This window comes from Leucopleurus acutus (assembly GCF_964270905.1).
Source record: "Leucopleurus acutus genome assembly, chromosome: 11".
Taxonomy (NCBI): domain Eukaryota; kingdom Metazoa; phylum Chordata; class Mammalia; order Artiodactyla; family Delphinidae; genus Leucopleurus; species Leucopleurus acutus.
In genome coordinates, this window is record NC_139152.1 from 41,088,237 (window position 1) to 41,112,309 (window position 24,073).

At 40.5% G+C, this 24,073-nt stretch overlaps 1 protein-coding gene across 1 annotated transcript; it reads right to left on the minus strand.

Moving 5' to 3' along the window:
- Positions 1 to 1,751: 1,751 nt before the first annotated feature.
- Positions 1,752 to 20,791, minus strand: RACGAP1 (Rac GTPase activating protein 1; the record flags this gene model as incomplete). Its single annotated transcript, XM_082849579.1, has 16 exons — positions 1,752 to 1,827; positions 2,134 to 2,242; positions 4,124 to 4,259; positions 4,374 to 4,506; positions 4,682 to 4,787; positions 6,304 to 6,502; positions 6,590 to 6,685; positions 7,884 to 8,048; positions 8,697 to 8,827; positions 9,303 to 9,420; positions 10,163 to 10,243; positions 10,936 to 10,989; positions 12,661 to 12,730; positions 13,685 to 13,821; positions 14,846 to 15,048; positions 20,707 to 20,791. 16 exons carry the CDS (start codon positions 20,789 to 20,791, stop codon positions 1,752 to 1,754), a joined length of 1,899 nt encoding a protein of 632 aa, XP_082705705.1.
- Between the last annotated feature and the right edge of the window lie 3,282 nt (positions 20,792 to 24,073).

A 24,073-nucleotide genomic window follows, 5' to 3' on the forward strand; every position in this document is an offset into this window, starting at 1 on the left:
GCCACTGTTTACGTTCAATCTCAGATACATTCTGTTCACCAGCTTCAGAGTTCCAAGTGCAGGTGCCCTCAGTTAATCATCCCAGCTCACTCCAGAGTGACTTCCAGCAGTGAAGGATGTTCCAGGCAGTGAGCCAGACAGAATCGTTTGGGTTGTTGCTGTTGTTGTTGTTTTTCTGCACCATTCTGATCCCTAAAGACTTGTTTAAAAAGTTTGTTTTTTGTTTAAAGTCATTTCTTCAAACAAGAGGGTAAGGGCTTCCCTGGTGGCACAGTGGTTGAGAGTCCGCCTGCCGATGCAGGGGACACGGGTTCGTGCCCCGGTCCGGGAAGATCCCACATGCCGCGGAGCGGCTAGGCCCGTGAGCCATGGCCGCTGAGCCTGCGCGTCCGGAGCCTGTGCTCCGCAACAGGAGAGGCCACAACAGTGAGAAGCCCGCGTACCGCAAAAAAAACCCAAAAAACAAGAGGGTAAGAGTCAGGAAAAATCTAGGACTTCAATTTGGACAATGAAAGAGACTGAAACGAAGAAACAAACTCCTGGTGGTGGTGAAGTTGGGAGAAGGTGGTGATGGGGGAGGGGATAAATGAATGATAGACTCATGACACTTTGAGGAAAAATATTTCCTAAAAAAAAGGAATTTAAGGTTACCTTCCAGGACAAGAAAACCAACCTTACATTCATTTTGAAAAAAAACTATTTACTTTTTTCCAAATATTATTCCAAATACATGTTTTATAGGCCACTATGGGTCATAAACATTCTATAAAAGAAAGCATTTTGATAGACATTGGAAATAATTTTAATAGAAGAAAAAGCTCGTATTTATCTAGATGTAGCTATGTTACACAGGAAGATTTCAGTATCCAAAGTGCAAAGACAAAATGACTGTGGCTTTTCTTGCCACTCAAAATATTGACAATCCTCCCTTATAGCCTACTCTTAATTGTTAGTTGAGTGCCAAACAGATGGTACACTGACTTTTAGAAGCAGGGCTTCTAAATGGACAAGGGGGTGGGGGGTGTCAAGCATCAGAATGAATTCAACTTAAGAACAAACTGGCTTTGACCCCAACCAAACCGAAAGTCCAGCCAGAGGCCCATTAGAAATAAATATAAATTGTAGTATCACTTTTACAAGGTTGTGCCACTTAACACTATTAAACCTAATCAATCCAAATTAAAGCTAAGCACACTCCCACTATTAGTTCAGTCCTCACCGTACCCCATTTCTATGAAGGCTCCGTGTTATAGCTCAGTTCATAATGGGGGAAGGGGAATTTCCAAGTTCTCGAAGGAGCCATCCTAAATCTTCTGTCAAAACCTTTCTTTACCCTGCCCTCCCACTCCCCACCCTGAGACAAGTCAATCTTACCAAAGAGGTAGGGCTTCTACCACTGTCTCATGGAAATTACACCAGAGAAAGGTCATTACATGAGAGAATTTGGCTTTAAGGCAAAGGGATGTACCCCCAGCCCCCAAAAGAATCACAACGAATTTCATACCCCACTTCTACCCCTGTAAAGATCTCCCATCTAAAAGCTCCCGATGACAGCACAAGGTGTTGATATTACATTACTTGAGGAGAAGGAGATATAAATAGTTTTCATAAAACCCCCATGCACAATTAAACTTGATTAAAAGCCTGGAGAATGCTAAAAGTAGTAATGAGTACAGGAGGCTGCAGAGCAGAGTACAGGTGCGCCCTTCCTTGTAGTCGGTAAACACTGGCAAGTAACAGGAGACGTGACTTCACTTGAGCATTGGAGAAGCAAAAAAATTGCCTTGTCGTCCTAGGTTGGTGGCAGACTTGCTTTTGCTCCCAAATCTAAAGAAAAAGAGAATGAACTGGAAAAGTATTCTATAAAAAATGATAAACAACTATAACATTACTTGACATAATCAATTAAAGTAGGAAACCCTCAACAACTACTCTGTAAGCTATTCTTTGTCACCTGAGATGAGGGAGAGGAAACAGTAAAGACCTTCAGACCCTTTTTAAAAAGGGGCTTTTAAAGTCGAGCTGCTAGCTAAGATCTAATTCAATTTTTCTTTCAGTAAGCTTCAGCATGATGGGAAAGAAGTCTAAGGAAGCAGTCATTTTTTATTTCCTGAGCAGACCAATTTTGCATACCTGGGAGTGTTCCTGGTGAGGGTGGAGCGGACTCTCTGTGACAGGGAGCTGGATGAAGGCGTCTTGAGGAACTGATGCTCAGGAGTGGTCACAGGCCCCAGTAAACTCACTTCAATCAAAGGTAAGACATATTTTTAAAGGAAGGGAAAAAAGAAAGCACTCTTGCAGGCAGCCAGTATTAAGCTGAATATCCTGTGAAACACTTAAGAGTTAAGGTTAGAGACCTAGCAAAGTCCCAGAGGTCAGTTTTGTCATCATTTTATAACACACCAGTATATATATATATATATATATATATATATATATATAATTTTTTAAAATTTTATTTATTTATTTATGGCTGTGTTGCGTCTTCGTTTCTGTGCGAGGGCTTTTTCTAGTTGCGGTGAGCGGGGGCCACTCTTCATCGCGGTGCGCGGGCCTCTCACTATCGCGGCCTCTCTTGTTGCGGAGCACAGGCTCCAGACGCGCAGGCTCAGCAGTTGTGGCTCACGGGCCTAGTTGCTCCGCGGCACGTGGGATCTTCCCAGACCAGGGCTCGAACCCGTGTCCCCTGCATTGGCAAGCAGACTCTCAACCACTGCGCCACCAGGGAAGCCCCAGTATATTTTTTGAACTATGCAAGCAACTGCTCAGTGAGTAGTTGACATTCATTTTCTGAGTTAAGCCATTCTCACACTCATTTTCTGAGTTAAGCCATTCTCAAACTCCAAACTTCACAAATCTAACATCTATTTGATTTTTCCTATACTAGAAAAAACAATATGCTCCCTTAAAAAGGAACTTGCGGGGCTTCCCTGGTGGCGCAGTGGTTGAGAGTCCGCCTGCCGATGCAGGGGACACGGGTTCGTGCCCCGGTCCGGGAAGATCCCACATGCCGCCGAGCAGCTGGGCCCGTGAGCCATGGCCGCTGAGCCTGCGCGTCCGGAGCCTGTGCTCCGCAACGGGAGAGGTCACGACAGTGAGAGGCCCGCGTACCGCAAAAAAAAAGGAATTTGCAATAATGAAAGAATAGGTCTCCGAAGCCAGTGAAGTTGGAATGAAACCAGCCTCATATATTTTTGGTGGCAGTACAAACTGGCAAAAGCCTTTAAAAAATCAAGTTGGGGCTTCCCTGGTGGGACGGTGGTTAAGAATCCACCTGCCAGTGCAGGGGACACGGGTTCAAGCCCTGGTCCAGGAAGATCCCACATACCGCGGAGCAACTAAGCCCGCGAGCCACAACTACTAAAGCCTGTGCACCACAACTACTGAAGCCCATGCACCTAGAGCCCATGCTCCCCAACAAGAAAACCCATTGCAATGAGAAGCCCATGCACCGCAATGAAGAGTAGCCCACACTTGCCACAACTAAAGAAAGCCCGCGCGCAGCAACGAAGACCCAATGCAGTCATAAGTTAAATAAATAAATACATACATACATACATACATTTATTTTTAAAATCTATATTAAAGAAAGAAAGAAAGAAATCAAGTTGGTAAAACATACCAAGAAACAAAAATGTTTAAAACTTTTAATTCAGTAATTCCCACTCCTGGGAATTTATCATTAGGAAAAAAAAGGTACATACATATAATGTTGATGGCATCACTATATGTAATTATGAAAAGTTGAAAAACAACATCAATACCTAATAGAATATTTAAGCAAATTCTAGTTTACAACCATAAAAATGATAAATAAGATTATATAGTAACAGAGAAAGTTCTCACAAAATGCTAAGTAAAATAAGAAATAATTATATCTAACTTAGTCTATCTATATTTTTTAAAAATATCCATATGGGTAAAGAAAGGAGAATATGGAAAAGTGAAAAAAAAAATAGGATGGAACTGTACAAATTTTTCTTTATCATTCTCAAAATTATTTTAATTTTATTGAAGAATATACATTTCAAACAGCTCTAGCAAAGGCAAGGAGAGGGCACCTGACCAAAAACCAGAGAGGGAGTCAGGCCCTTTAAAAAGCACACCTTAGGCCTTGCCTTACCTTTAACATCTGGGGTCTGTGGTGTTGAAAAGGCATTTGAGTTTTCGATGACATGCATGGGGTCAATGTTCTCTTGTTCCACCATCATGAACTGACTCCAGTATTCCAGGGGTAGTGAAAGCAGGCGCTCTACCACCTAAACGCCATCAAATATGTTAGCAAACTTCCAATGCTCAGGGCTTTTACCTCTCACCATTCTCTCCTGTTATGTTACACAAGTTCACGTATATAGACATACATGCTTGCTTACCTTGGGCTGACGCTTGATGTCCTGTAACATTATCACTGGATCTGGATTGGGCACAGCATGGGCAACTATTGTAGGGCCAAAGACTTTAGCCAGATTGGCAACATCCATTTTAGTGCTTGGGCTCTGAGCCACTCTAAGTAAAAGAGCATTAAATTAGAAGACTTGTCCCTCTGCTTAAAAGCAGATCAAAATATAAGATCTATAGGAAAACAATTCAGCCCTCACATTCCCTCTCTAACACCCAACCCCATTCTCTTCCCCTTGGCAAAATTCCCTGACTCCCAGAGACAAATTTCTGCTCTACTCACCTCTGCAAGTGAATCATGAGGAAAGCTAATGTGTCTCTGTTGGCCTGGGGCAGTTCACCAACAGCCTGGTACATGGCAGCTATGCTGTTGTCCTCATCTGTGATTTCTATAAATGAAAAGAAAGTACCAAGAGGCCTAGACTTCTTTCCTTTGACAGCGGGCCTTCCAAGTTATCGATCACAAAGTCTCATCTATACAGTAAGCTTCTGAAACTTCTGATTAGGTTCATGACTGCACCAGACTCTAGTTTCATTAACAAGCAGGATACTGGCCAACAGCTCAATATTAGAAATCAGAACTCTTAAAAAACCAGCTCTTGCAGTTAGGGAAAGCAGCTGGAAACTCATGTTTCCAGGAATGCAGACATATAAGTGCAGTGACTACAATTATTAAGAAGGTATTCGTTCACAAAACATGTTAAGAGTCTACTATGTGCCAGGCACTGTTCTAAGTGCTCAGGATCAAGCAGAACTAAACAAAGGACCTTGCCTCATGCTACCGGAGGAGTCAGTCAAAAAGCAAATACCTATCAGACAGTGATACGTATAATAAACAGTAAGGCAGGCAAGAAACTAGAAAGTAATGGTAGCTGTTCTTTCTGACAAGGTGGTCAGGAAAGGTGTTTCTGAGGACAAGCTATCCAAAAAGAAACCTGAAAGGAAATAAAGGAGCAAATCACTCCAGGCTGAGACAACAAACATGATGGCCTCGATGGGAGTAAGCTTGGTTATGTTTTAAGAACTGCAAGAATTCCAGTGTAACTAGAAAAGAAGAAAGGAGGGGAAGAGTGTTGAAAGAAATGATGTTGCCAGGACCCAAATCATGTGAGGTCTTTGGGGCTTCTTAAGGACTGTGGATTTTATTCTGAGACTTTTGGGAAGACTTTGGAGAATACTGAGGACAGAAGGGACATTACCTAACTTAAATTTTAAAAGGACCACTCTAGCTTCTGTGTGAAGATTATACTGTAGAGGGCAAGAGTAGAAACAGGAAAACCAGTAGGTTCTTACATCACTCCAGGGTAAGAGAGGTCAAGATAATAATAGGAGTGACACAGTTTAAATTTAAGATATATTTACAGGGCCTTTGTTGACATGATTTGCCAATGGATTAGATGCTGGGCGTGAGGTAAAAAAAATCAAAGATGGCTCCAAGTTCAAAAGGACAACCTAAAACTTGACCAAAAACACAACACAAAGCAACAACAAAAAAACCTGTTAGGACCCTATACAGTTTAGACAGGAAGAGGATAGCCGTGGGGAACGTGGATAGAGTTATTCATCCATCAAAGTATCTGAGCAACTGCTATGTTTCAGGCACGTACCAGGCAGGGGATAAAACAGAAAACAGGAAACAGAAAAGTCAAAAATTCCTGCCCCATGGGACTCACATTTAAGGGTTTTTTTTTTTTTTTTTAAATTCATTTGGCTGCACCGGGTCTTAGCTGCGGCTGCTGGGTGCAGGATCTTTGTTGCGGCACGCGGAATCTTTTAGTTGCAGCATGTGGGGATCTAGTTCCCTGACCAGGGATCGAACCCAGGCCCCCTGCATTGGGAGTGCGGGATCTTAACCACTGGACCATCAGGGAAGTCCCACATTTAAGTATTAAGATCTGCCCTTACCTGCTGCTTCCATAAAGGTCTTGTTTAGCCGAAAGGTCAGAAGGGGTTCTTTGAGGTTTCGAAGGAAGTCTTTCAGGAGGCTACAGATAGCATGGATGTCATCCACTTTGCTGAGGAGGGGTACAGTTTTCACTCTGAGGAATTTCTCTTTCAGCTCTTTTACTGTCCGGTCACAGCCTGAGATCCGATACAGGCCTGTCTATTATCAAGATGACACTTTCAGTTAAAAACCTCTTAATTACTGACACAAGTAACAAATTCACCGTCTCCAAGGGTGGACTCTTACCTCGGTCAGCCCTCTCTGCTCAATCTCATTTACACAGTGGACAACAATTGAAGGGATCATTGGAGAAGTCTGGGACACATAATCTGCCAGCATTCCCTGAAAAAGGCAAGTTTAAAATTAGTATTTACACCACTTAGACCAGCAGATGAAGACCAATGGAAAGAGCCATCCCCAGACTAATATTCAGGCTGGGACATCATGTTTACTTTTAAATTCCTCTTCCCAAAGCATGTATTAAAACAAAGACTCAATTATTTTCCTACCTCCACACCAGGACTGATTTATGGTCACATATACCACACTCTTGCATGAACAAGTAATAAAAGACCACTAGCTACAACTCTGCCCCTGCTCCTCTTATAGTCAAGGGCATCAGAAAGAAAGCAATAATGAGATCACAGGTATGGAGTATAATATAAACTAATTTATTACTCTAAAAAAGAAAGCCTTTTCTATACTGTAATTATTCTTAGTAAGAAAAATTATTTAACACAACTAACTCACAGTTGATCATGACACAAACCTATCTGTAGGAGAGAACTCCATGGTTCTATATTAGAATACAGAAAATTTGTAAAAAATTACATGCATGGATAAGAACTCTTAAGATTAAAGAAAAGTAACCTTTGATTTGCTGGAGGCTGGGTAGCAGCATAGCCATTTTGTTTTGATTCTTGCTACTGTTGCTTATAACAATAATTTCTTAATGAATCAAACTTTAGAAATAATCTAAAGAGCATAGTATGGAATATCTCTAACATAAGAAAAAGAATAGTCAAAGATGAAATTACATGATGGCTGGGATTTGCTTCAAAATAATTCACTGAACAGGGTGAAGAGTAGATGGGGGTATTAATAAATCAAGACTGGACACGAATCAGTGATCGTGGAAGTTGAGTGATAGGAGCTAGGGTTAGTTATATTAACCTCTCTACTTTTGTATATGTTTGAAATTTTACAAAATCGGATGGGATGGGGAGGGGAAGGAGGAGGCAGAGAAAACGAAGCGGGGGAGGGAAGGGAGAAGGAAAATAGGATGAAAACAAGGAAAGGGAGGGAGAGAGAAAGGGGAAGGGAGGGAAGGAAAAGGAAGAGGAGTTTGGTTTAGAAAGGTTACTAAACAGACAGACAAACCCAAATAGGATTCTGCTGCAGGTTAACATTTTACAATTTCTATTCATTATTTGTGGGAAAAAATATATGTGGCATCATTAATTTTTGAAAAAAATGACCTAAAGCTTTTAAAAGCTAAAGAAGCCATAACACAATGATGGTTCCCACAGGTCATACATACTTCTCCGATCTTGACAGGTGTCCCTATCAGGGTAGGAATGCAGGGAAGGGGACAGCGGTCCCGACATTCTGGATGAGAGACCACACGACAGTCTCGACACTTCAGAGACAGCTTGCCAAACTTTATTCGCTTTCCACATGGTACACAAGATTCGGGTTTAATAACCTGAGGATGAAACAGGAAGTAGTATGAATTAGAAAATTATCATCATTATCAACCAATGTTTATTAAGCACTTAGCATGTGCCAAACAACTTCCTCATCCCTTTACACATATTTACTTGTGTAATTCTCACAATAATCCTATAATTTTTTTAAGATAAGGAAACAGAAGCAAAAGGTGGCTAAGTAACTTGCATAAGGGCATCCAGCTGCAAGGGATCACTGTACAGTAGTGGAAAGAATTTGTTGGCAAGGAGTCAGAAAACCCCCATGTTAACTTTGCTACTTACTATCCTGTGGCTCAAACAAGTCAGTTAATTCCTCTGAGCCTCAGTCAGTTTGCTCGGGTTTTTATGAGTAAATCAAGTGGGACAAAGTTAAAACATGCCATGTTCAAGCATGAAATGTAAATACATGTCACTAAAAAGCACAAACAACTGCTTCTGAAAAGTTGCTTTCTTTTAATTTAATATTACTCACAGAACGGAAAGATACACACCCTCTGTAACCCTGGAAAGTGGGATAAGAAGGAGGAAGGAAATTCGACATTTAACTTTACAACACTAAAGTATTTAAATTTGTTGCTAGTAAATATTACTCCCACAATTTAAAAAGTAGATGTGCCCAAGAGCAGCAGCAATCCCAGATTTACCGTCTTAGAGACAAAGTCATGCAGGCGCATCCCTCCATTGCTTTGTGGAGTGCTGGAGCCGTCTGTGTCGGTTTTTGGCTCCAGCTGCCTGCTGCTCAAGGTGGAGTCACTATTCCAAGGCTGTAAAGTACCTAGAAAGCAGGCAACTCTAAGCTTTGTGTCTTAGGTATTTTGTTCCTTCTGAATTTTTTTTTTCTTTTTGTTGCGCTGCATGGCTTGTGGCGTCTCAGTTGCCCGACCAGGGATTGAACCCGGGCCCTCGGCAGAAAGCGCAGAGTCCTAACCACTGGACCACCAGGGAATTCCCCCTTCTGGATTTTTAACCCCAATTTTAATATAACTGGTAGATAACCAGTAATCTGTAACAATAATCAGAAGTGAATACAATGGCTATGCAAAAAACTGTTTCCAGAGAAACAAGTTATATAGTGGTGTAGGCCAGGCTAGCAAGCCAAAGGCAGGGCATGACACAAACAGTGCTCTGGCCCTCAGTAAGCAACTACCCAAAACATCCAACCCCTGCCTCATGAGGGTTCTAAGAAACCAATTCTCCCCAGATTTTACCAGTTGTTTTACACAGGCAATTCAGCCACAAACCCAGCAGACCTGTTTTCCTTCGGCTCCTGGTCCAATATGGCACAGTCTCAATAGTGGACACAGCTTCAATGGGCCCGCCATCATTGGGAACAGTAACTGTAGTTTTTGCAACTATGGATTCATTTCCCTGAAACAAAGGTTGTAATGAGGGAAGGATAAATCTAATTTCCCCTCTACTATAGGTGTTTTGGAATAGTTAAAAAATTCCTGAGTCTCAGGAATTAGGTCAGAACTTAAGGACTTAGCTCAGGTCAGGACTTAAGCCCCCAGCCCCAAACACTCTTAAAGTTGAAATCTCATACTTTCAAATAGAAATACAGGTCACAGGAACACACATACAAACAACTAAGAACCACACATAAAGCTGACAGCTGTTTACTACTCTATTCATATGGATGATAAGGATCCTATTACACAGAAAAACGCTCACTGAACATCTCTCTCAAAATAACACTGCAATGTTGACTTAGGATTTTTAATGCTTGGGGCCGCTAAACTTTGATGTGTTCAAGACCACAATTCTCTTGGCCTGGCTATTCTTTTATGTATTTATTTATTTATGGCTGTGCTGGGTCTTCGTTGCTGCGCACAAGCTTTCTCTAGTTGCAGAGAGCAGGGGCTACTCTTTGTCGCAGTGCGTGGGCTTCTCATTGTGGTAGCTTCTCTTGTTGCGAAGCATGGGCTCTAGGCGCGCAGGCCTCACTAGCTGTGGCACTCGGGCTCAGCAGTTGTGGCACACGAGCTTAGCTGCTCTGCGGCATGTGGGATCTTCCCAGACTAGGGTTCGAACCCATGACCCAGGGTTCTTAACCACTGGGAGATTCTTAACCACTGTGCCACCAGGGAGGCCCTGGCCTGGCTATTCTTACCTGGTCTGCTGTGGAGCCAATGGAACGAGTTTTCTTTACAGGTCCGGGGGGACCATCAATGAACTGTCGGCTACTAGAGCGCTAGAGATGGGGCAAAAACCAAGAACTTTAGTGCCAAATAGAAGATCTGAAGCACAAAAGATAAAATTATTCCATTGGATAACTTGGATGCAAGTCCTAGGTACCAGGACTGCAGGAAATAACAATGTGCACTCTCTCACTGCCTATTTCCACATGAAGCTTAAGTTGTACCAACACAAAAATGCCCTCAGTGCCCTATAAGAAACAAGCAAGCTTTGGAAAAATTTAGATGACAGCACCAGAAAAAGTAGAGTGGAATCCTATCTAAGGACATGAAGTCTTTGGAAACATATTAAGGACCCTAAACAAGCACAAAGATAGATCTCTGTATATCCCATTATACACACATTTCATCTGAAACTTATATCAGAGCACAAAAGTCCTGCATAAAAATTCATATGACAACTCAAACAAACTTAAATATATCCTTTTACTCTCCATGAATGAACTGAGAGCAGCCCAGAAGAGTGAAACAGGATGGGATCCTGTCCTGAGTTAGGACATCAAGGAACATCAATTACTGCCCCTGTAACATGGATTCTCTTGTAATCTGTGTTTAACAACAGCTAGAGCAACATGTCAGGAATGCAGTACAATGGCAACATTTCTGGAGAAAAGTCTTTTATTGTTACTTTGTAAAACCAAACAAACAAACACAAAAAAACCCCAAAACCAAACAAAACCATACATACCCTCTTTTCTCTCTTCTTCAGCTTAAAAGTCTTGACCAAAGAAGAATCCCAATCCTGTTGACAATTAAACTGTATTAATTTCTTTCTTTGGTTAGTCCTCCCCTAAACCCTGTACAAATAAATTTACAGAGAATTTTAAAGGCCTCTTGAGTCAGAGTACCTAACTCACAATTTGGGGAGACAGAAAGGGAGGGTCTCAAATGTTATAGCTATAGAGCTGTAGTGAGTTAACATGCTTTCTTTCCAAAATTGAAGCTATTATAATAGAATCAGGAATCAATACCAAAAAGGCAAGAAAAGGTTAAAGAATCAACTTCTGTCGTGATTATCTTCGGTGCCCGGTCCTTTATTTCTGATTATTTTTGTAATTAGTTTTAGAACTTATAGAATGTTGGGCACTATACTGCTGGCGTTAGATGTGAGCCTTACTCTTAAGGGATTGCTATCGTCTAATCAGATGTTCTGTACAATGTAGCCACTTTAAAAGTTCTAATTTAGGTTTTACATCTCTCAATCATCCCTCCTCCTTGGGCCCTAAAAAAGACATTCATGTGGACACTGAAGAATTATTTGTCTTTCACTGTGGTCTAGTTCACTTCGCTCATTTTAACCATTTGCATTCATTTTTAGTAGCTACCTATGACCTCCTGATCCTGATCATCCCTGAAAACACAAAATCCAAAAACAGTCGTATATAGCTTAGCTAAATAAATTTAACCTCTCCAATTTATGGTCAAGTAATTTAGCTACTGGTTGTTTGATTCAGCTTCAGTTACAACAGATATCATATCATAGGTCTAGCTCTAAAATCAGCCAGTAGTATATTCTAGTTTTATTACATATCCCAGACTATGTCATTCCTTATTTCAAAAAGGTGATACCTAATACTAATATCTACAAAACGGCAATTATTTCCCTAGTCAAACTCTGACAATTTGGACATAAAACCCTGCCTATGTAACAAGTAGTTGTCATTTATTTTCCTATCATCAGAAAACCAACTACTAATAACCTCCTGATTTATTGTTTTGTTTGCTAGCTTCCAGCCAATAAAATAGGAGAGATACATAAACCAATAAACTACAAGTCTCTGGAACATCAAAGATTGAAATATCAGGAGATGACCTTTTATGGAGAAACACCACCATAAGTTACAAGAAGGGTTCTGCCCCACAAAAGCAGGGTAACAAACAGCTTAAACAGGTGAACCACTGTTCATCAAAGCATTATCTAGTGCCTGGAAACTTTCATCAGTCTTCTGGCTGGAGTTTCAGGGCACTGGTTTCCTTCTAATTGTGAAGTATGTCTAAGTTTTCCTCAAGAACCAGTTTAATTTAGAAATAAGGCACAAGTCTATTCTCCCCAGAGCAGCAAATAAACCCTGGCTGGATAGAGTCTTGCTAATTATTATTATTATTTTTTTGCTAGCTGGGGTTTTAATAAGTCAAGATGTAGTAATCAATTAATACAGGCAGCTCACAGATCCGTTAAATAAATTTAACTTCATGCCAAATCCTAAATTCTATATTCTCACTTCCAAAAATTAAATATATAAGCCAGTCTCTTACAGCTTATATTTATATTTTTAAATGCTAGTCAGTATCTATAACATATCAACTAATAAAATAGTAATAAGGGAATTTTAGAAGAGAGGACAGGAGAGAGATTCCTGAGGGAGCAGGGTTAAGAAAAATAGATAACTCTCAGAAATCAAGTGTTCATTACCAGCGATTCATCAGTCTTGTCAAAGCTGATATCTGATAAAATGGAACCAGATTCATCAATGGTTGACAGTCTAAATGAGTGAAACAGTAGTGTTAGAAACAAGACTGGAAAGTAAAACCCACCAACACCAGAACAAGTCACACTTGTCAGGTAACATCAGCAATTTCACAGTAGCATCTTCCCTGTGGAGATAACTACAAGCTCAAACCCTAGCTGTGGTGGGTTGCTTTTTATGGTTTTCATGGGGGACTATGTGCGTGTGTGCAGGAGCACACATGCAGCACAGTTGCTATTTCAGCTAAGGCCTTATAACAGAAGTTGAAAGTTACATTCAGGGGTATGGGTGCTATTCCCTGCTGAGTCTGTACTACAGGCTACTAAAAATCCACAAGGCAGAAGAGCGAAGTTTAATTTGATCCCAATTGTGGTTGCTTTCTACAAGAGAGAGTATTACCCAGCATTAGCTTTTTAAGAAATTAAGCCTGTACATCTTCTTAGTTATAAAGATTCCCCATAAAACAACCAGGCAACAAAATAAATAGCTCTAGAAGAGTGCTGACCTTTCCCTACGTATTGTATTGGGGGTGTTAAATTGAAAGCCTGGTTGAGACTATTCTAAATAGCGATGCAGTGGAACCAAAATTATTGTCTGGTCTTGGCTCACAGAAGGCCCTTCTAAACCAGAAGAGCTACGAGAGCTCTATAGAGAGTAAATACTGGAAGTATTGCTGAACTGCCACTTCCACCTTTAGGTTTCTTAGCAATGTGCAAGATTAGTTATTGATGTGCAATTCAGCATCAACATGAAATTTTACCCATGATGAAACATCCTAAGGAAAAATAAAAAAATAAAATAAAGAGGGAGGCCTCTGCGCCTTTATTTCCCACACACCCTTCCTCCAAAGTCTTTTTCTGCTTTATTCAGCACACATTCCAGAAGCAGTATATCTAAGAGTTTAGATAACAAGAACTTATGACAGCTGTGTTGCTTATGATCAGATAACAACAGATGCAGTTCCCCCACCTTTTGTTCCCAGCATTGCCGCTGGATGGTTGGCCTCTGTTGAGAAAAGCCAGAGCTGATCTTTGCTCCTCGCTTAGTTGAATGCTGCCAGATGTGTCACACATGAGCATCTCTCGAATCAGCTGAATCTGTCTTTCCTACAGACCAAAGCAGAGTAAAACAGCCTAACTAACCAGGGGAGAAAGCTTCACCTCAAATTTATGGGACAGGCAGACCAGAAGACATTAAAATACAGCATTATGCAAATGAGCCTTCAAGAAGGCTGCTACACCAATAGCATATTAATTCACAACAAGCCCAGGTTGTGTCTCCGATTTCTGACTGGTAAAATGAACTCCATCTAGAATAGTGGGGTTTCTGCTATAGGACTTTTGGATCAAACCGCTAATCCAAGAGAAGACAGTACTGCAAAATGAGAGTCCCAAAATAGATTTCACATAGCAAAAACACTTTAGTGTCAGCTAATTAGGACAATTATTGGCTTCTTCTACAGCTCAAAGCAGCCACCCACCTTTCTAAATGGTGGAGCAAAATGCATTAAAATGGATATAAAGCTGTGATGCACTGGAACCAGACAATTTGAGCTTACTGAGGCATCTAACACTGTACGAAGATGAATTAGTCCCTCCTAGCAAAGGCTTGCCTTTGTACCATGACCCACCCTAGTACATCAGAATGATAATGCTCTATGTTCTAGTGTTCACATTGGTTGAATACATCTATCCCTTTACCCTAAATTAAGAGCAGTGATGAAGGAAAGACTTAAGAGTTGTCCTGCCTATATCAATGACAAAGTACTAGCTATTGACATCTTATATGAGGATGTTCTAGGTAGCACTTATAATCAACAATGAGACAGATCAAATATGCTAGGATTTATTTCTCTGCCTTTCCCCTTAATTTTAATTCTTTAAATTCTCATTTGAAATCTGTCTATTAAGTAAAAGTTTCAGGTCTAAAGGAGAAAAAATTTTTTAAATTTAAATTTCAGCCTATGAAGAATAGGATTCCTTGGCTGCAATTTCAGCTCCAATCATAGACAAACTGCTTTTAGTTCTTTAATGTAGAAGAAACTGGGTATACCTGGGCAAGTGGAAACATTACCCGTTGATCTTCCCCCGTCCCCACTGTCACAGTTCTAGCATAAAAAACAATACACACCAGCTTTTCACAGTCAGCCTCAGCTCGCTGTCTCCGTTTGATCTCTACATCCACCTGATTGCGTGCATGCTTCAGCTTAACATCCAGAGCACTACGCTCAGTCTCTACTTTCATCAAAAGATCCTTGTATTTGCCCAGCTCGTGATCTGTTCTCTGCCACTTTTTACGGAATTCTTCAAAGTCCTTGGCCAACTGGATAAATTCTAAGAAAAGGGGGAAACTTTAATAATTCAAGCACCAAACAGAGGATAAATGCTCTAATAAATGAGTCCTCTGGTTAGTTTTACTCCAAATGCATAATTAAGGGACCAGATGAACTATGGGCAAATCCATCTGAAAATAACCAGGAGCAGATCCTGGATATATGTCCATCACTCTGGATGAGAGCTTTGTGGGGAGCAATTCCTATTTCAATAGGCCAGTTACTTTTGGCTTAGCCAGTGGCATCTGCTATGGAATAAGTAAGTCATTAGTCACCTGGCTCCAGATGTAACACTAACAGTAAAAGCTCCTGAACAGAAGGCAATCAAAGGGGATACCTTTGGGGTAGCTGTCACCCACCAGCACAGTTACAGCTATAAAACAAAAACAGTCTCCTTTAGAGTCACGCATTGCTGTGCCAGAGAGGCGTTAAACAGCAAATTCAAATGTAACTGTAGTATGCTCCAGTAGATATAGATTAATATTACAGATGTCTAGGTCTACAATTGCATTCAGCTATATAATTATACAAATACTGATTTGAAAGTAAAGAGCCAATTTGCCTTTGCTGTTTAACACAGCCCTGAAGGGTATGTAAACATTCCAGTTGGAAAGACAGAGGAAGAGAAGATCATACTAGCTTTGGGTGAGTCACTGATAGAGGAACGTGGACTCTTTTCAAATGTCTGCAAAGAAAGTATCCCTTCTAAGGAAGGCAGCACCTCAAAGCATGATAACCCTGGTGGCATCCGTTCTTATCACCTGCTACTGGCAAAGACTATTCTATAATGCCTTACTATTCTAGTTAACCTCAATCTACCTCTAAGCTTCACTCCACCAGCATCATGGAGGAACTTTCCAAGGTGTACATCTGCTGCAGGTTAAACTAACCCAGTTTACGGCTGAAACTAGGCCAAATTCACACAAAGCTAGCAGATTCTCAGGTAGTAAGGGTACTTTTCCCATTTGAATTTAACCTGAGAGCATAGAAATAATATAGTGCTTTTTTAAAGCAATTTTAATAATTTGACTAAATTTCAAACTTACAAATTAGGATAACAATTCAATCTAGAGAAACCAAATCTGATACATATGGAAACAGGTTTTTAGTAAACAATCGATTTTAGCAAAACAGGATATTATGACTTAGTTATCTTAGACAACGCAAATATCAAGGATCTCAAAAAATAAAATATATTATTACAAAATTCACATAGTTTTAAATGATATACTGGTTTAGTTAACAGTTTGGAACACATTACTAAGGGTTTTTTTCTCCTTAACTTAAACAAAAAGAAAACAAACAACATATCCGTGTGCAAATTTAACTATTTCAAAATTACAGATTCATAAGAAAAAATTAAAAACAAGAGCTGGTTCTTAGCCATGTTTACTCTCGCGATTCACCAAGCAATGCACTTATTATTTGTGTACTTTTCGATGTATGTGATACTTCCATTTTAAAGAATAAAGAACAGGAAACACACTTTTCAACTACACAGTCTGAAAACTTTCTAGCTCCACACTGTGGTCAACTAAATGTTTCTAAATATAGTGTTGCCTACACACTCAAATACTTACTGAATTGAAAAACAATTCTGAGAATGAAAAGATTTTCATTTGACCTAATTTTGCTGGCTTGCTTGGTCCTTAGGATACTCCTTGAAAAGTCTTATTAAATTGGGGTTTTAATTCCCATTCGTTAATTGGCATACGTTACAGGTCTAACTGCATTGGATAACAGAACTGAAACCAAATAAACTATCAGTTCATTTCAAGGAAGGAGTTCCTATTTTAATAGTACAAATGGTTAAATTACTAGTTTAGTTTGTTAGACCAAAACCAGAGCATTTGCATACATAATTAAGATATTACTTTTATGTACAATTCTGTTATGAACTAATTGTGCTAGCATGGGTCAAAAAGGCACTTCGGACCATAGACCAGGAAAAACTTTGATGCTGGCGATCAATAAACACAAATGGCATTTTTTTGGTCAGTGTGTGAATCACAATTTAATTTGGTACTAGCCCCTGTCATGAAGTATACATTCAAAAGGTTTATTAAATTCAAATTGTCTCTTTAAAAAAGTTATGTGTATATTAAATTACAAAATGCATCTATCAAAAAGGAGAAAGGAGAAGGGAAATTTCCTTAAAACAAATTAAGAATAATCCTAGATCCATTAAAAAAAAAAATCAGGACTTGGTTCATAGTTCAGCAAAGAGATTAAAGCAGCTCCAGAAATCCTGTTTTTTTCAGCTCACTCCTGCTAAGGCCTTTGTAGAGGCTCTTGTCTTTCTCACTACCTTCTAAGCTTCTTAAGGGCAAGGACCCTGTGTCTCTTCTGCTTTTTTATCCCCAGGGCCTTACACTCTACCCAGCACATAGTAGGCACTTAAATGTTAAATGAGTGACTGAGCAAAATTGTTGTTCAGATCAAATTTAAACTCCAGGCATCCAGGCCCACCTCACCAGTCTGATCAAACTTCCCATCACTACCCAATACCCTCTTTCTAGCTAAACCAATTTGTCCCTGCCCCAGGAAAGACCTGTATTCATTTCTGTCTTCTCACTTAGGATCAAGCTATGCTCTCCAAATGGAATGCCCTACCTACTCTTCTTCTTCTTTTTTTTTTTTGGCTGTGCCACGCAGCTTATGGGATCTTAGTTCCCTGACCAGGGGTTGAACCCGGAACCACAGCAGTGAAAGCACTGAGTCTTAACCACTGGACCGCCAGGGAATTCCCCACTCTTCTTTATGTACCCATTTTTCTAGTCCCAACTGCTCTATGAATCCTTTCCTAATTTGTTTGCTCCATTTTTCTATACTTCCCCAAAGCATACATTTTTATACTTGTATTATCTTCTGTTTCATGAGACAGAATCCTGTCTCTGAAACTTAAATACCTTAATCTTCTTGAAGACAGGCACCATGTCACATACACTTTAGTATCACCTACTGCATATAGCATAGCACCAACCTAGTATGGTGTTGGCACACAATAGGCACCTGATAAATATTAAGTTATATTTATTCCTAATTTACACACCAACGTCAAAAAAGTTCAGGCGTCCCATGATAAAAATAGAAGATAAAAATCATGTAGACTGGGGAAAACAAAGATAAAGTATCTAGGTTATTAAAGTCATTTTATTTGAATATTAACTTTCACTCTGATCTTTCGGTAACCTTGGACTTAGCTTGAAAAAAAAAAAAAAACTATAACTATACAAAAAGGAGAAAGAGGAATGAAGTTATTATGATGAAAAGCAAGAGTAAGGAGTCAGGGGACACGGAGGGATGGGAGGAATTCCTAGGATCTAAGAAGAGGACAGACTGGGGTGGTTGCAGAAAAGGAAATTCTAGAGTCTAGAAAACACTAAGCCACTTTAGTTCCTCAAAAGCCAACATTCCGGGACTTCCCTGGTGGTCCAGTGGTTAAGATTCCACACTCCCAATGCAGAGGGCCCGGGTTTGATCCCTGGTCAGGGAACTAGATCTCACATGCTGCAACTAAGAGCCCACATGCTGCAAATAAGACCTGGCAGAGACCAAAAAAAAAAAAAAAAAGCCAACATTCCAAGTTAGGGATTTGCAGAGGGGACAAAACGTACCGCTGGGCTTCCCTAGTGGGGCAGTGGTTAAGAATCCGCCTGCCAATGCAGGGGACACGGGTTCAAGCCCTGGTCTGGGAAGTTCCCACATGCCGGGGAGCAACGAAGCCCATGCTCCACAACTACTGAGCCTGCGCTCTAGAGCCCGCGAGCCCCAACTACTGAGCCTGTGTGCTACAACTACTGAAGCCCGCATGCCTACAGCCCGTGCTCCACAACAAAGAGAAGCCACGGCAATGAGAAGCCTGCACACCTCAACAAAGAGTAGCCCCCGCTCGCCACAACTAGAGAAAGGCCGAGCGCAGCAACGAAGACCCAACGCAGCAAAAAAAAAAAAAAACCAACAAAACCAACGTACCTCTATTTTATAACAGAAATCAAGGGAAGATAGAAATTTGCTTATAAAATAAAGGTTCTCGTAAAAATAATATCTTGTATTTTGGGGGGCATAATTATTTCAAAAGGTATTTTCACAACTAGTATCTCATTTATCTCGAAATCCTCATGGCAAAATTCCTTTTTTACAGATGGAGAAACAGACACAAAAATAACAGTTAAAAGCCAGCAAGAGTTACTGAGACTCCAAACCTCAGGTTCCTCCCTCTGCCCCCAAATACTATCAGCTGCCTCCTCCTAGAGATCTTAATCACAATCTCTTCCACCCATTTCTCCTTATTTCCACCTTCACAATCACCACTCCAGTTGGGGCTCCCCATTGCCTCTTTCCTGAGCTATGGCAACCATGTCCTAATCAACCTCCCAGCCTCCACTTCTGATGCAGCCTCCACCTCTGTCAGGGTAACCTTCTAAAAGCACGGTTCTGATTAAACCACTTCCCCTTACTCTTATTCCCCTCACACTCCACACCCTCTTGTCTCCACTCAGGTGGCTCCCCTGACCCTAAATGCCTTCTTTCATGTCTGTCTGTTGGGATCCTACCCTATACCTAATATAAGGCTCAACTCAAACCCTACTTTTTTCCATAAAGCCATTATTTGCTGAGTGAACCTGAATTTTAAGATCTCTTATTCAATACTCCTCCCCACTAGACTCCAAAGCAATCCATCTTCTGAGATGATGTGACCTCAAAGAGAAGCCTAATTAGTATGCCATCATGGTTATTGAGTTGGTACCAGACGATAGGGTCATGCAACAGCTATTAGAGAGAGAAAAATAGAATATTGTTTTGAAAGACCTGTAAGTAGATGAGAGCTATCAAAAACATGAATCAAATTAAAGAAAATATTGAATGGCACAAGCAAGACACCATTACTAAGTACTATGGAGATTGTTTTCTTTTTAAGTTCAAGACACAGTTCTTGCATTACTTTTGTACCAATGAGACTGACTTAACAGCAACACCCGCTAAATTAGGTATACATGAAAACCTGAAATAGGAGAGCATGGTAACACAAAGAAAAGCTGGTAAAGAAAAATTCCCTTACATCACTTAGGTCAGTGCTATCAGCCCCACCTTTCTTTCTCACTAATCTACTTCCCAGAAGACTACTGTGTCACCACCTTTTTCTTCCCAGCTCTCCACCCAACCTTAACCCTTTATTACTAAGCATCAAATAGGTAGGTGAAAGCAGATGAACTGTCCCTCCTTCAAAAAGAAACTGTCATTTTTCTCCTCTTCAATTGAAAATGTTTTATAGAACACAGGGAAAACCCAAGATAAAAAATGTAGACAACTACTACTCTGAAGAAAAAAGGCAACATCCTTAGAAATTCAGTAGATTTTGCCCAGTTTGTGATAAGAAAATAAAACTGACGACTAATGCCAACTATGTAGTGAAAAGAGAACCCTGATAATGAAAAAAGTCTGGGTAAAACCCATTTAAAAACAACTACAGAAAAATAAGTGACCATTTAGAATGAGTGTCCATTAAGCTTTGACCATAGATAAGTGACCATCATTTTCTTTTTAGATAACTCAAGTGAAAAACAATTTTAGGATTGGAATACACTTTGGCTTTGCAGAAAACCGAAATCTGAAATCTGTTTTTTCTCTTCACACAGGCCAGCTCAGAATGACTTACGGACTTCATTTCCTTCACTGAGAATCTCCATCCGGCGTACAAGCTGCTCAAACAGATTCCGCATATTCAGCATCAAAGTATCCATCTTTCTGCCAAGAAATCAAATATACATTAGGGGTCCTGCCATCTCCCCCAGACAAAAGATTCAGGAGCAATCCAGTACAGTGATCAGTGACTAACATCTGGACTCTTGCATGTGTAGCTACCACTATGAGAATCTCGAGCTAACAACTGATGTTTTTTGTAATCCTTATTATAAAAACAAAGTTGGAATGTTTAAGACTCATTTGAAAATTACAAACGCATTTCAGTCCCCTGAATATAACACCCCTTCCTGCCTATTTCTTTTCCTCCACTCTGCAATCACTCTGGAGCTGAGAAGCAATTAGGGACAAGTATGTCAGTTGATTACTAGGTGACCAACTACTTAGTCAAGCCTATCAATATAACATTTTTTCCACTTTAATCCTGCTGCACTTTGGAGACCTTCCATGTAACTTAAAAGGTTTATTTTTAATTTCATCTTTAGCTAGTACCCCTGTTGCAACTGCCTTTTAAAACGCAGTACATGGTCAGCACATTTCCTACCAACAGCGCAGATGACGTCACACAAGTGATTAAGTGGGGAAATTGCCAGCTCAGCAGCTCAAGAATTATTTCTGTAATGCAGGGCTCTCTGCTGGACTGCGTGCAGGGACTATGTCTAATAAATTTATACTAAGTATAGGCAAAGGATTATGTTGTACCATATTCTGGCATCAAGGAGACAATACACCACCTTCACAGTTAGAAGGGCAAAGGAAAAATCATTTGCTACTGTGTTCTGTAATAGTGAATTTCAGGCTTCATATTTCCCCCCCGCAAAGACTTGCTGATATTACATTAAAAATGGTGTCCTTACAGGCAGTTCTATTCCAAATAGACTTTAACTGGGAACACTTTAAGGAACTAAGATCTTCAAAAAAGAAAGAAATCAGCGGGATTTTATGAAAATTATCAAGGAAATGAAATTAAAAAATCAAGTTTCATTTGAAAATTGAATGTTCTCAGAAACACCATTAAAGGATTCTTCTTATGTTTCTCCTAATCACCCCTTCAACATTCTAGTCCAGGCCCTTTTTTCATGCATCTAAATAAAATTTTAAGAACTCTTTTACGAAGGTTTAGTGATTTTACAATGTTTGTAAGATTGTACCATAAGCTATGAGAGCAAGAAAGGGCAGAAAAAACACAAAGGAAAAAGGAATATATAAACATAAAGATATTTTCTATTAAATGCTACAGACTTATTCATCTGTACTTGTATGATGGTTGCTCTAATAGCAAAAAAGCTTTCAATTCCAAGCTTGGTTGCAATATATACATGAATCAGGGCTGGAAACCAAGATTTTCAAATGGCAATGTATCTGTTCCAAGCTACATAATCACGGCAAGCTGCTAAGCAACCAGACCAACAAATTTATTACAAAGCTCTTCCTCTAAACTAAGAACAAAACTAAAAGAATAGCATTAAAACTGGTAGGAAGAGATGTGGAAGTCATGGAGATGCCCATGGGTTTTAACAATATGACAAAAAAGACAAATATTTCTAAATGCTACAGGACAGAAAACAGGGGCAGGGCATTCAGTAGCCTATTCAAATGATGATTTCCTTTAGCTCCCAATAAAAATGAAAGACAGTGATCAGTCTTGTTTTTGTTTTTTTTTAAACATTTATTGCATCCAGCATATTTTTGGGGGGCCGCACCTTGCAGCATGCAGCATCTTAGTTCCCCAACCAGGGATTGAACCCGAGCCCCCTGCAGTGGAAGCGCGGTGTCCTAACCACTGGACCACCAGGGAATTCCCAGTGATCAATTTTTTTATTTTTATTTTTTTGGCTGTGTTGGGTCTTCGTTGCTGCGCGCGGGCTTTCTCTAGTTGTGGCCAGTGGGGGCTACTCTTCATGTGGTGCACGGGCTTCTTATTGTGGTGGCTTCTCTTGTTGTGGAGCATGGGCTCTAGGCATGTGGGCTTCAGTAGTTGTGGCGCATGGGCTCAGTAGTTGTGGCTCTCATGCTCTAGAGTGCAGGCTCAGTAGTTGTGGCTCACGGGCTTACTTGCCCTGTGGCACGTGGGATCTTCCCAGACCAGGGCTCAAACCCGTGCCCCCTGCAGTAGCAGGCAGATTCTTAACCACTGAGCCACAGGCAAGTCCCCCCAGTGATCAGTTTTAATATGGGGTATTATTGGTTTCTATCATCTCTGCACTCATCTGTATATTCTGAGACTATAAGACAGTGAGCTCAGTACATAGGGAAACTTTTATCTGTCCAGGAATGCAGAAAAGGAAAATGTGACAGTGCAACTAGGGTACTGAAAACTGGTTATTTTAAAAAAAAAAGAAAGAAGGGACTTCCCTGGATGGCGCAGTGGTTGAGAACCCGTCTGCCAATGCAGGGGACACAGGTTCGAGCCCTGGTCCAGGAAGATCCCATGTGCCGCAGAGCAGCTAAGCCTGTGCGCCACGACTGCTGAGCCTGCGCTCTGGAGCCCGCAAGCCACAGCTGCTGAGGCCCGCATATGCCTGGAGCCCGTGCTCTGCAACAGGAGAAGCCACCACAATGAGAAGCCCGCGCACCGCAGCAGAAGTGGCCCCCGCTCACAGCAGCTGGAGGGCCCGCGTGCAGCAACAGAGACCCAACACAGCCAAAAAAAAAAATATATATATATATATATATATATATATATATATATATATATATAAATGGCACTACCCTTAAACACACACACACACACACACACACACACAAAATTCAGAGGGTTTTTATGTCTTAAATGACAATACAACAACCTGATTCCTTGTCTCCTTTAAGAGAAATCCCTCATTTTCTCAAGTTCCTCTATTCTTCTTTCCTATTTTCTTTGTGCATACCACTCCCTAGATTGAGTGCTGTGGGGAGGTACTTTCTTGAAAACACAACCTGATTCCTGAAAAGACTATAGACACAGAGTACCTACCTGTGGATATCTCACCATAGTAACTATTATCTCATAGAACTACGTCGATCTACATTGTTCTCCTATCATGATGCCTAGTGCCTAAGAGAGAGCTGTTTGACTAAACATATCAAACTATCCCACCTTAGTCATTACATCTCTACAGACAACTCATCCATTTCTCTCTCCAGCCCTCAGCTCTCTCCTAGGTCAATCTTGTAACTCTCAATTTGTTTCGGATGCCCTGGATGTTGAGCTCGATTTTGAGACATCATTCTATCCTTCCCCCACACGTCATCAACTACTTTACCCAATGACCTACGATACTCCCTCTCCTACCGACACCCAACTTTGATTTCTTTATTTTTATCATTCTCCCAGTCACTCA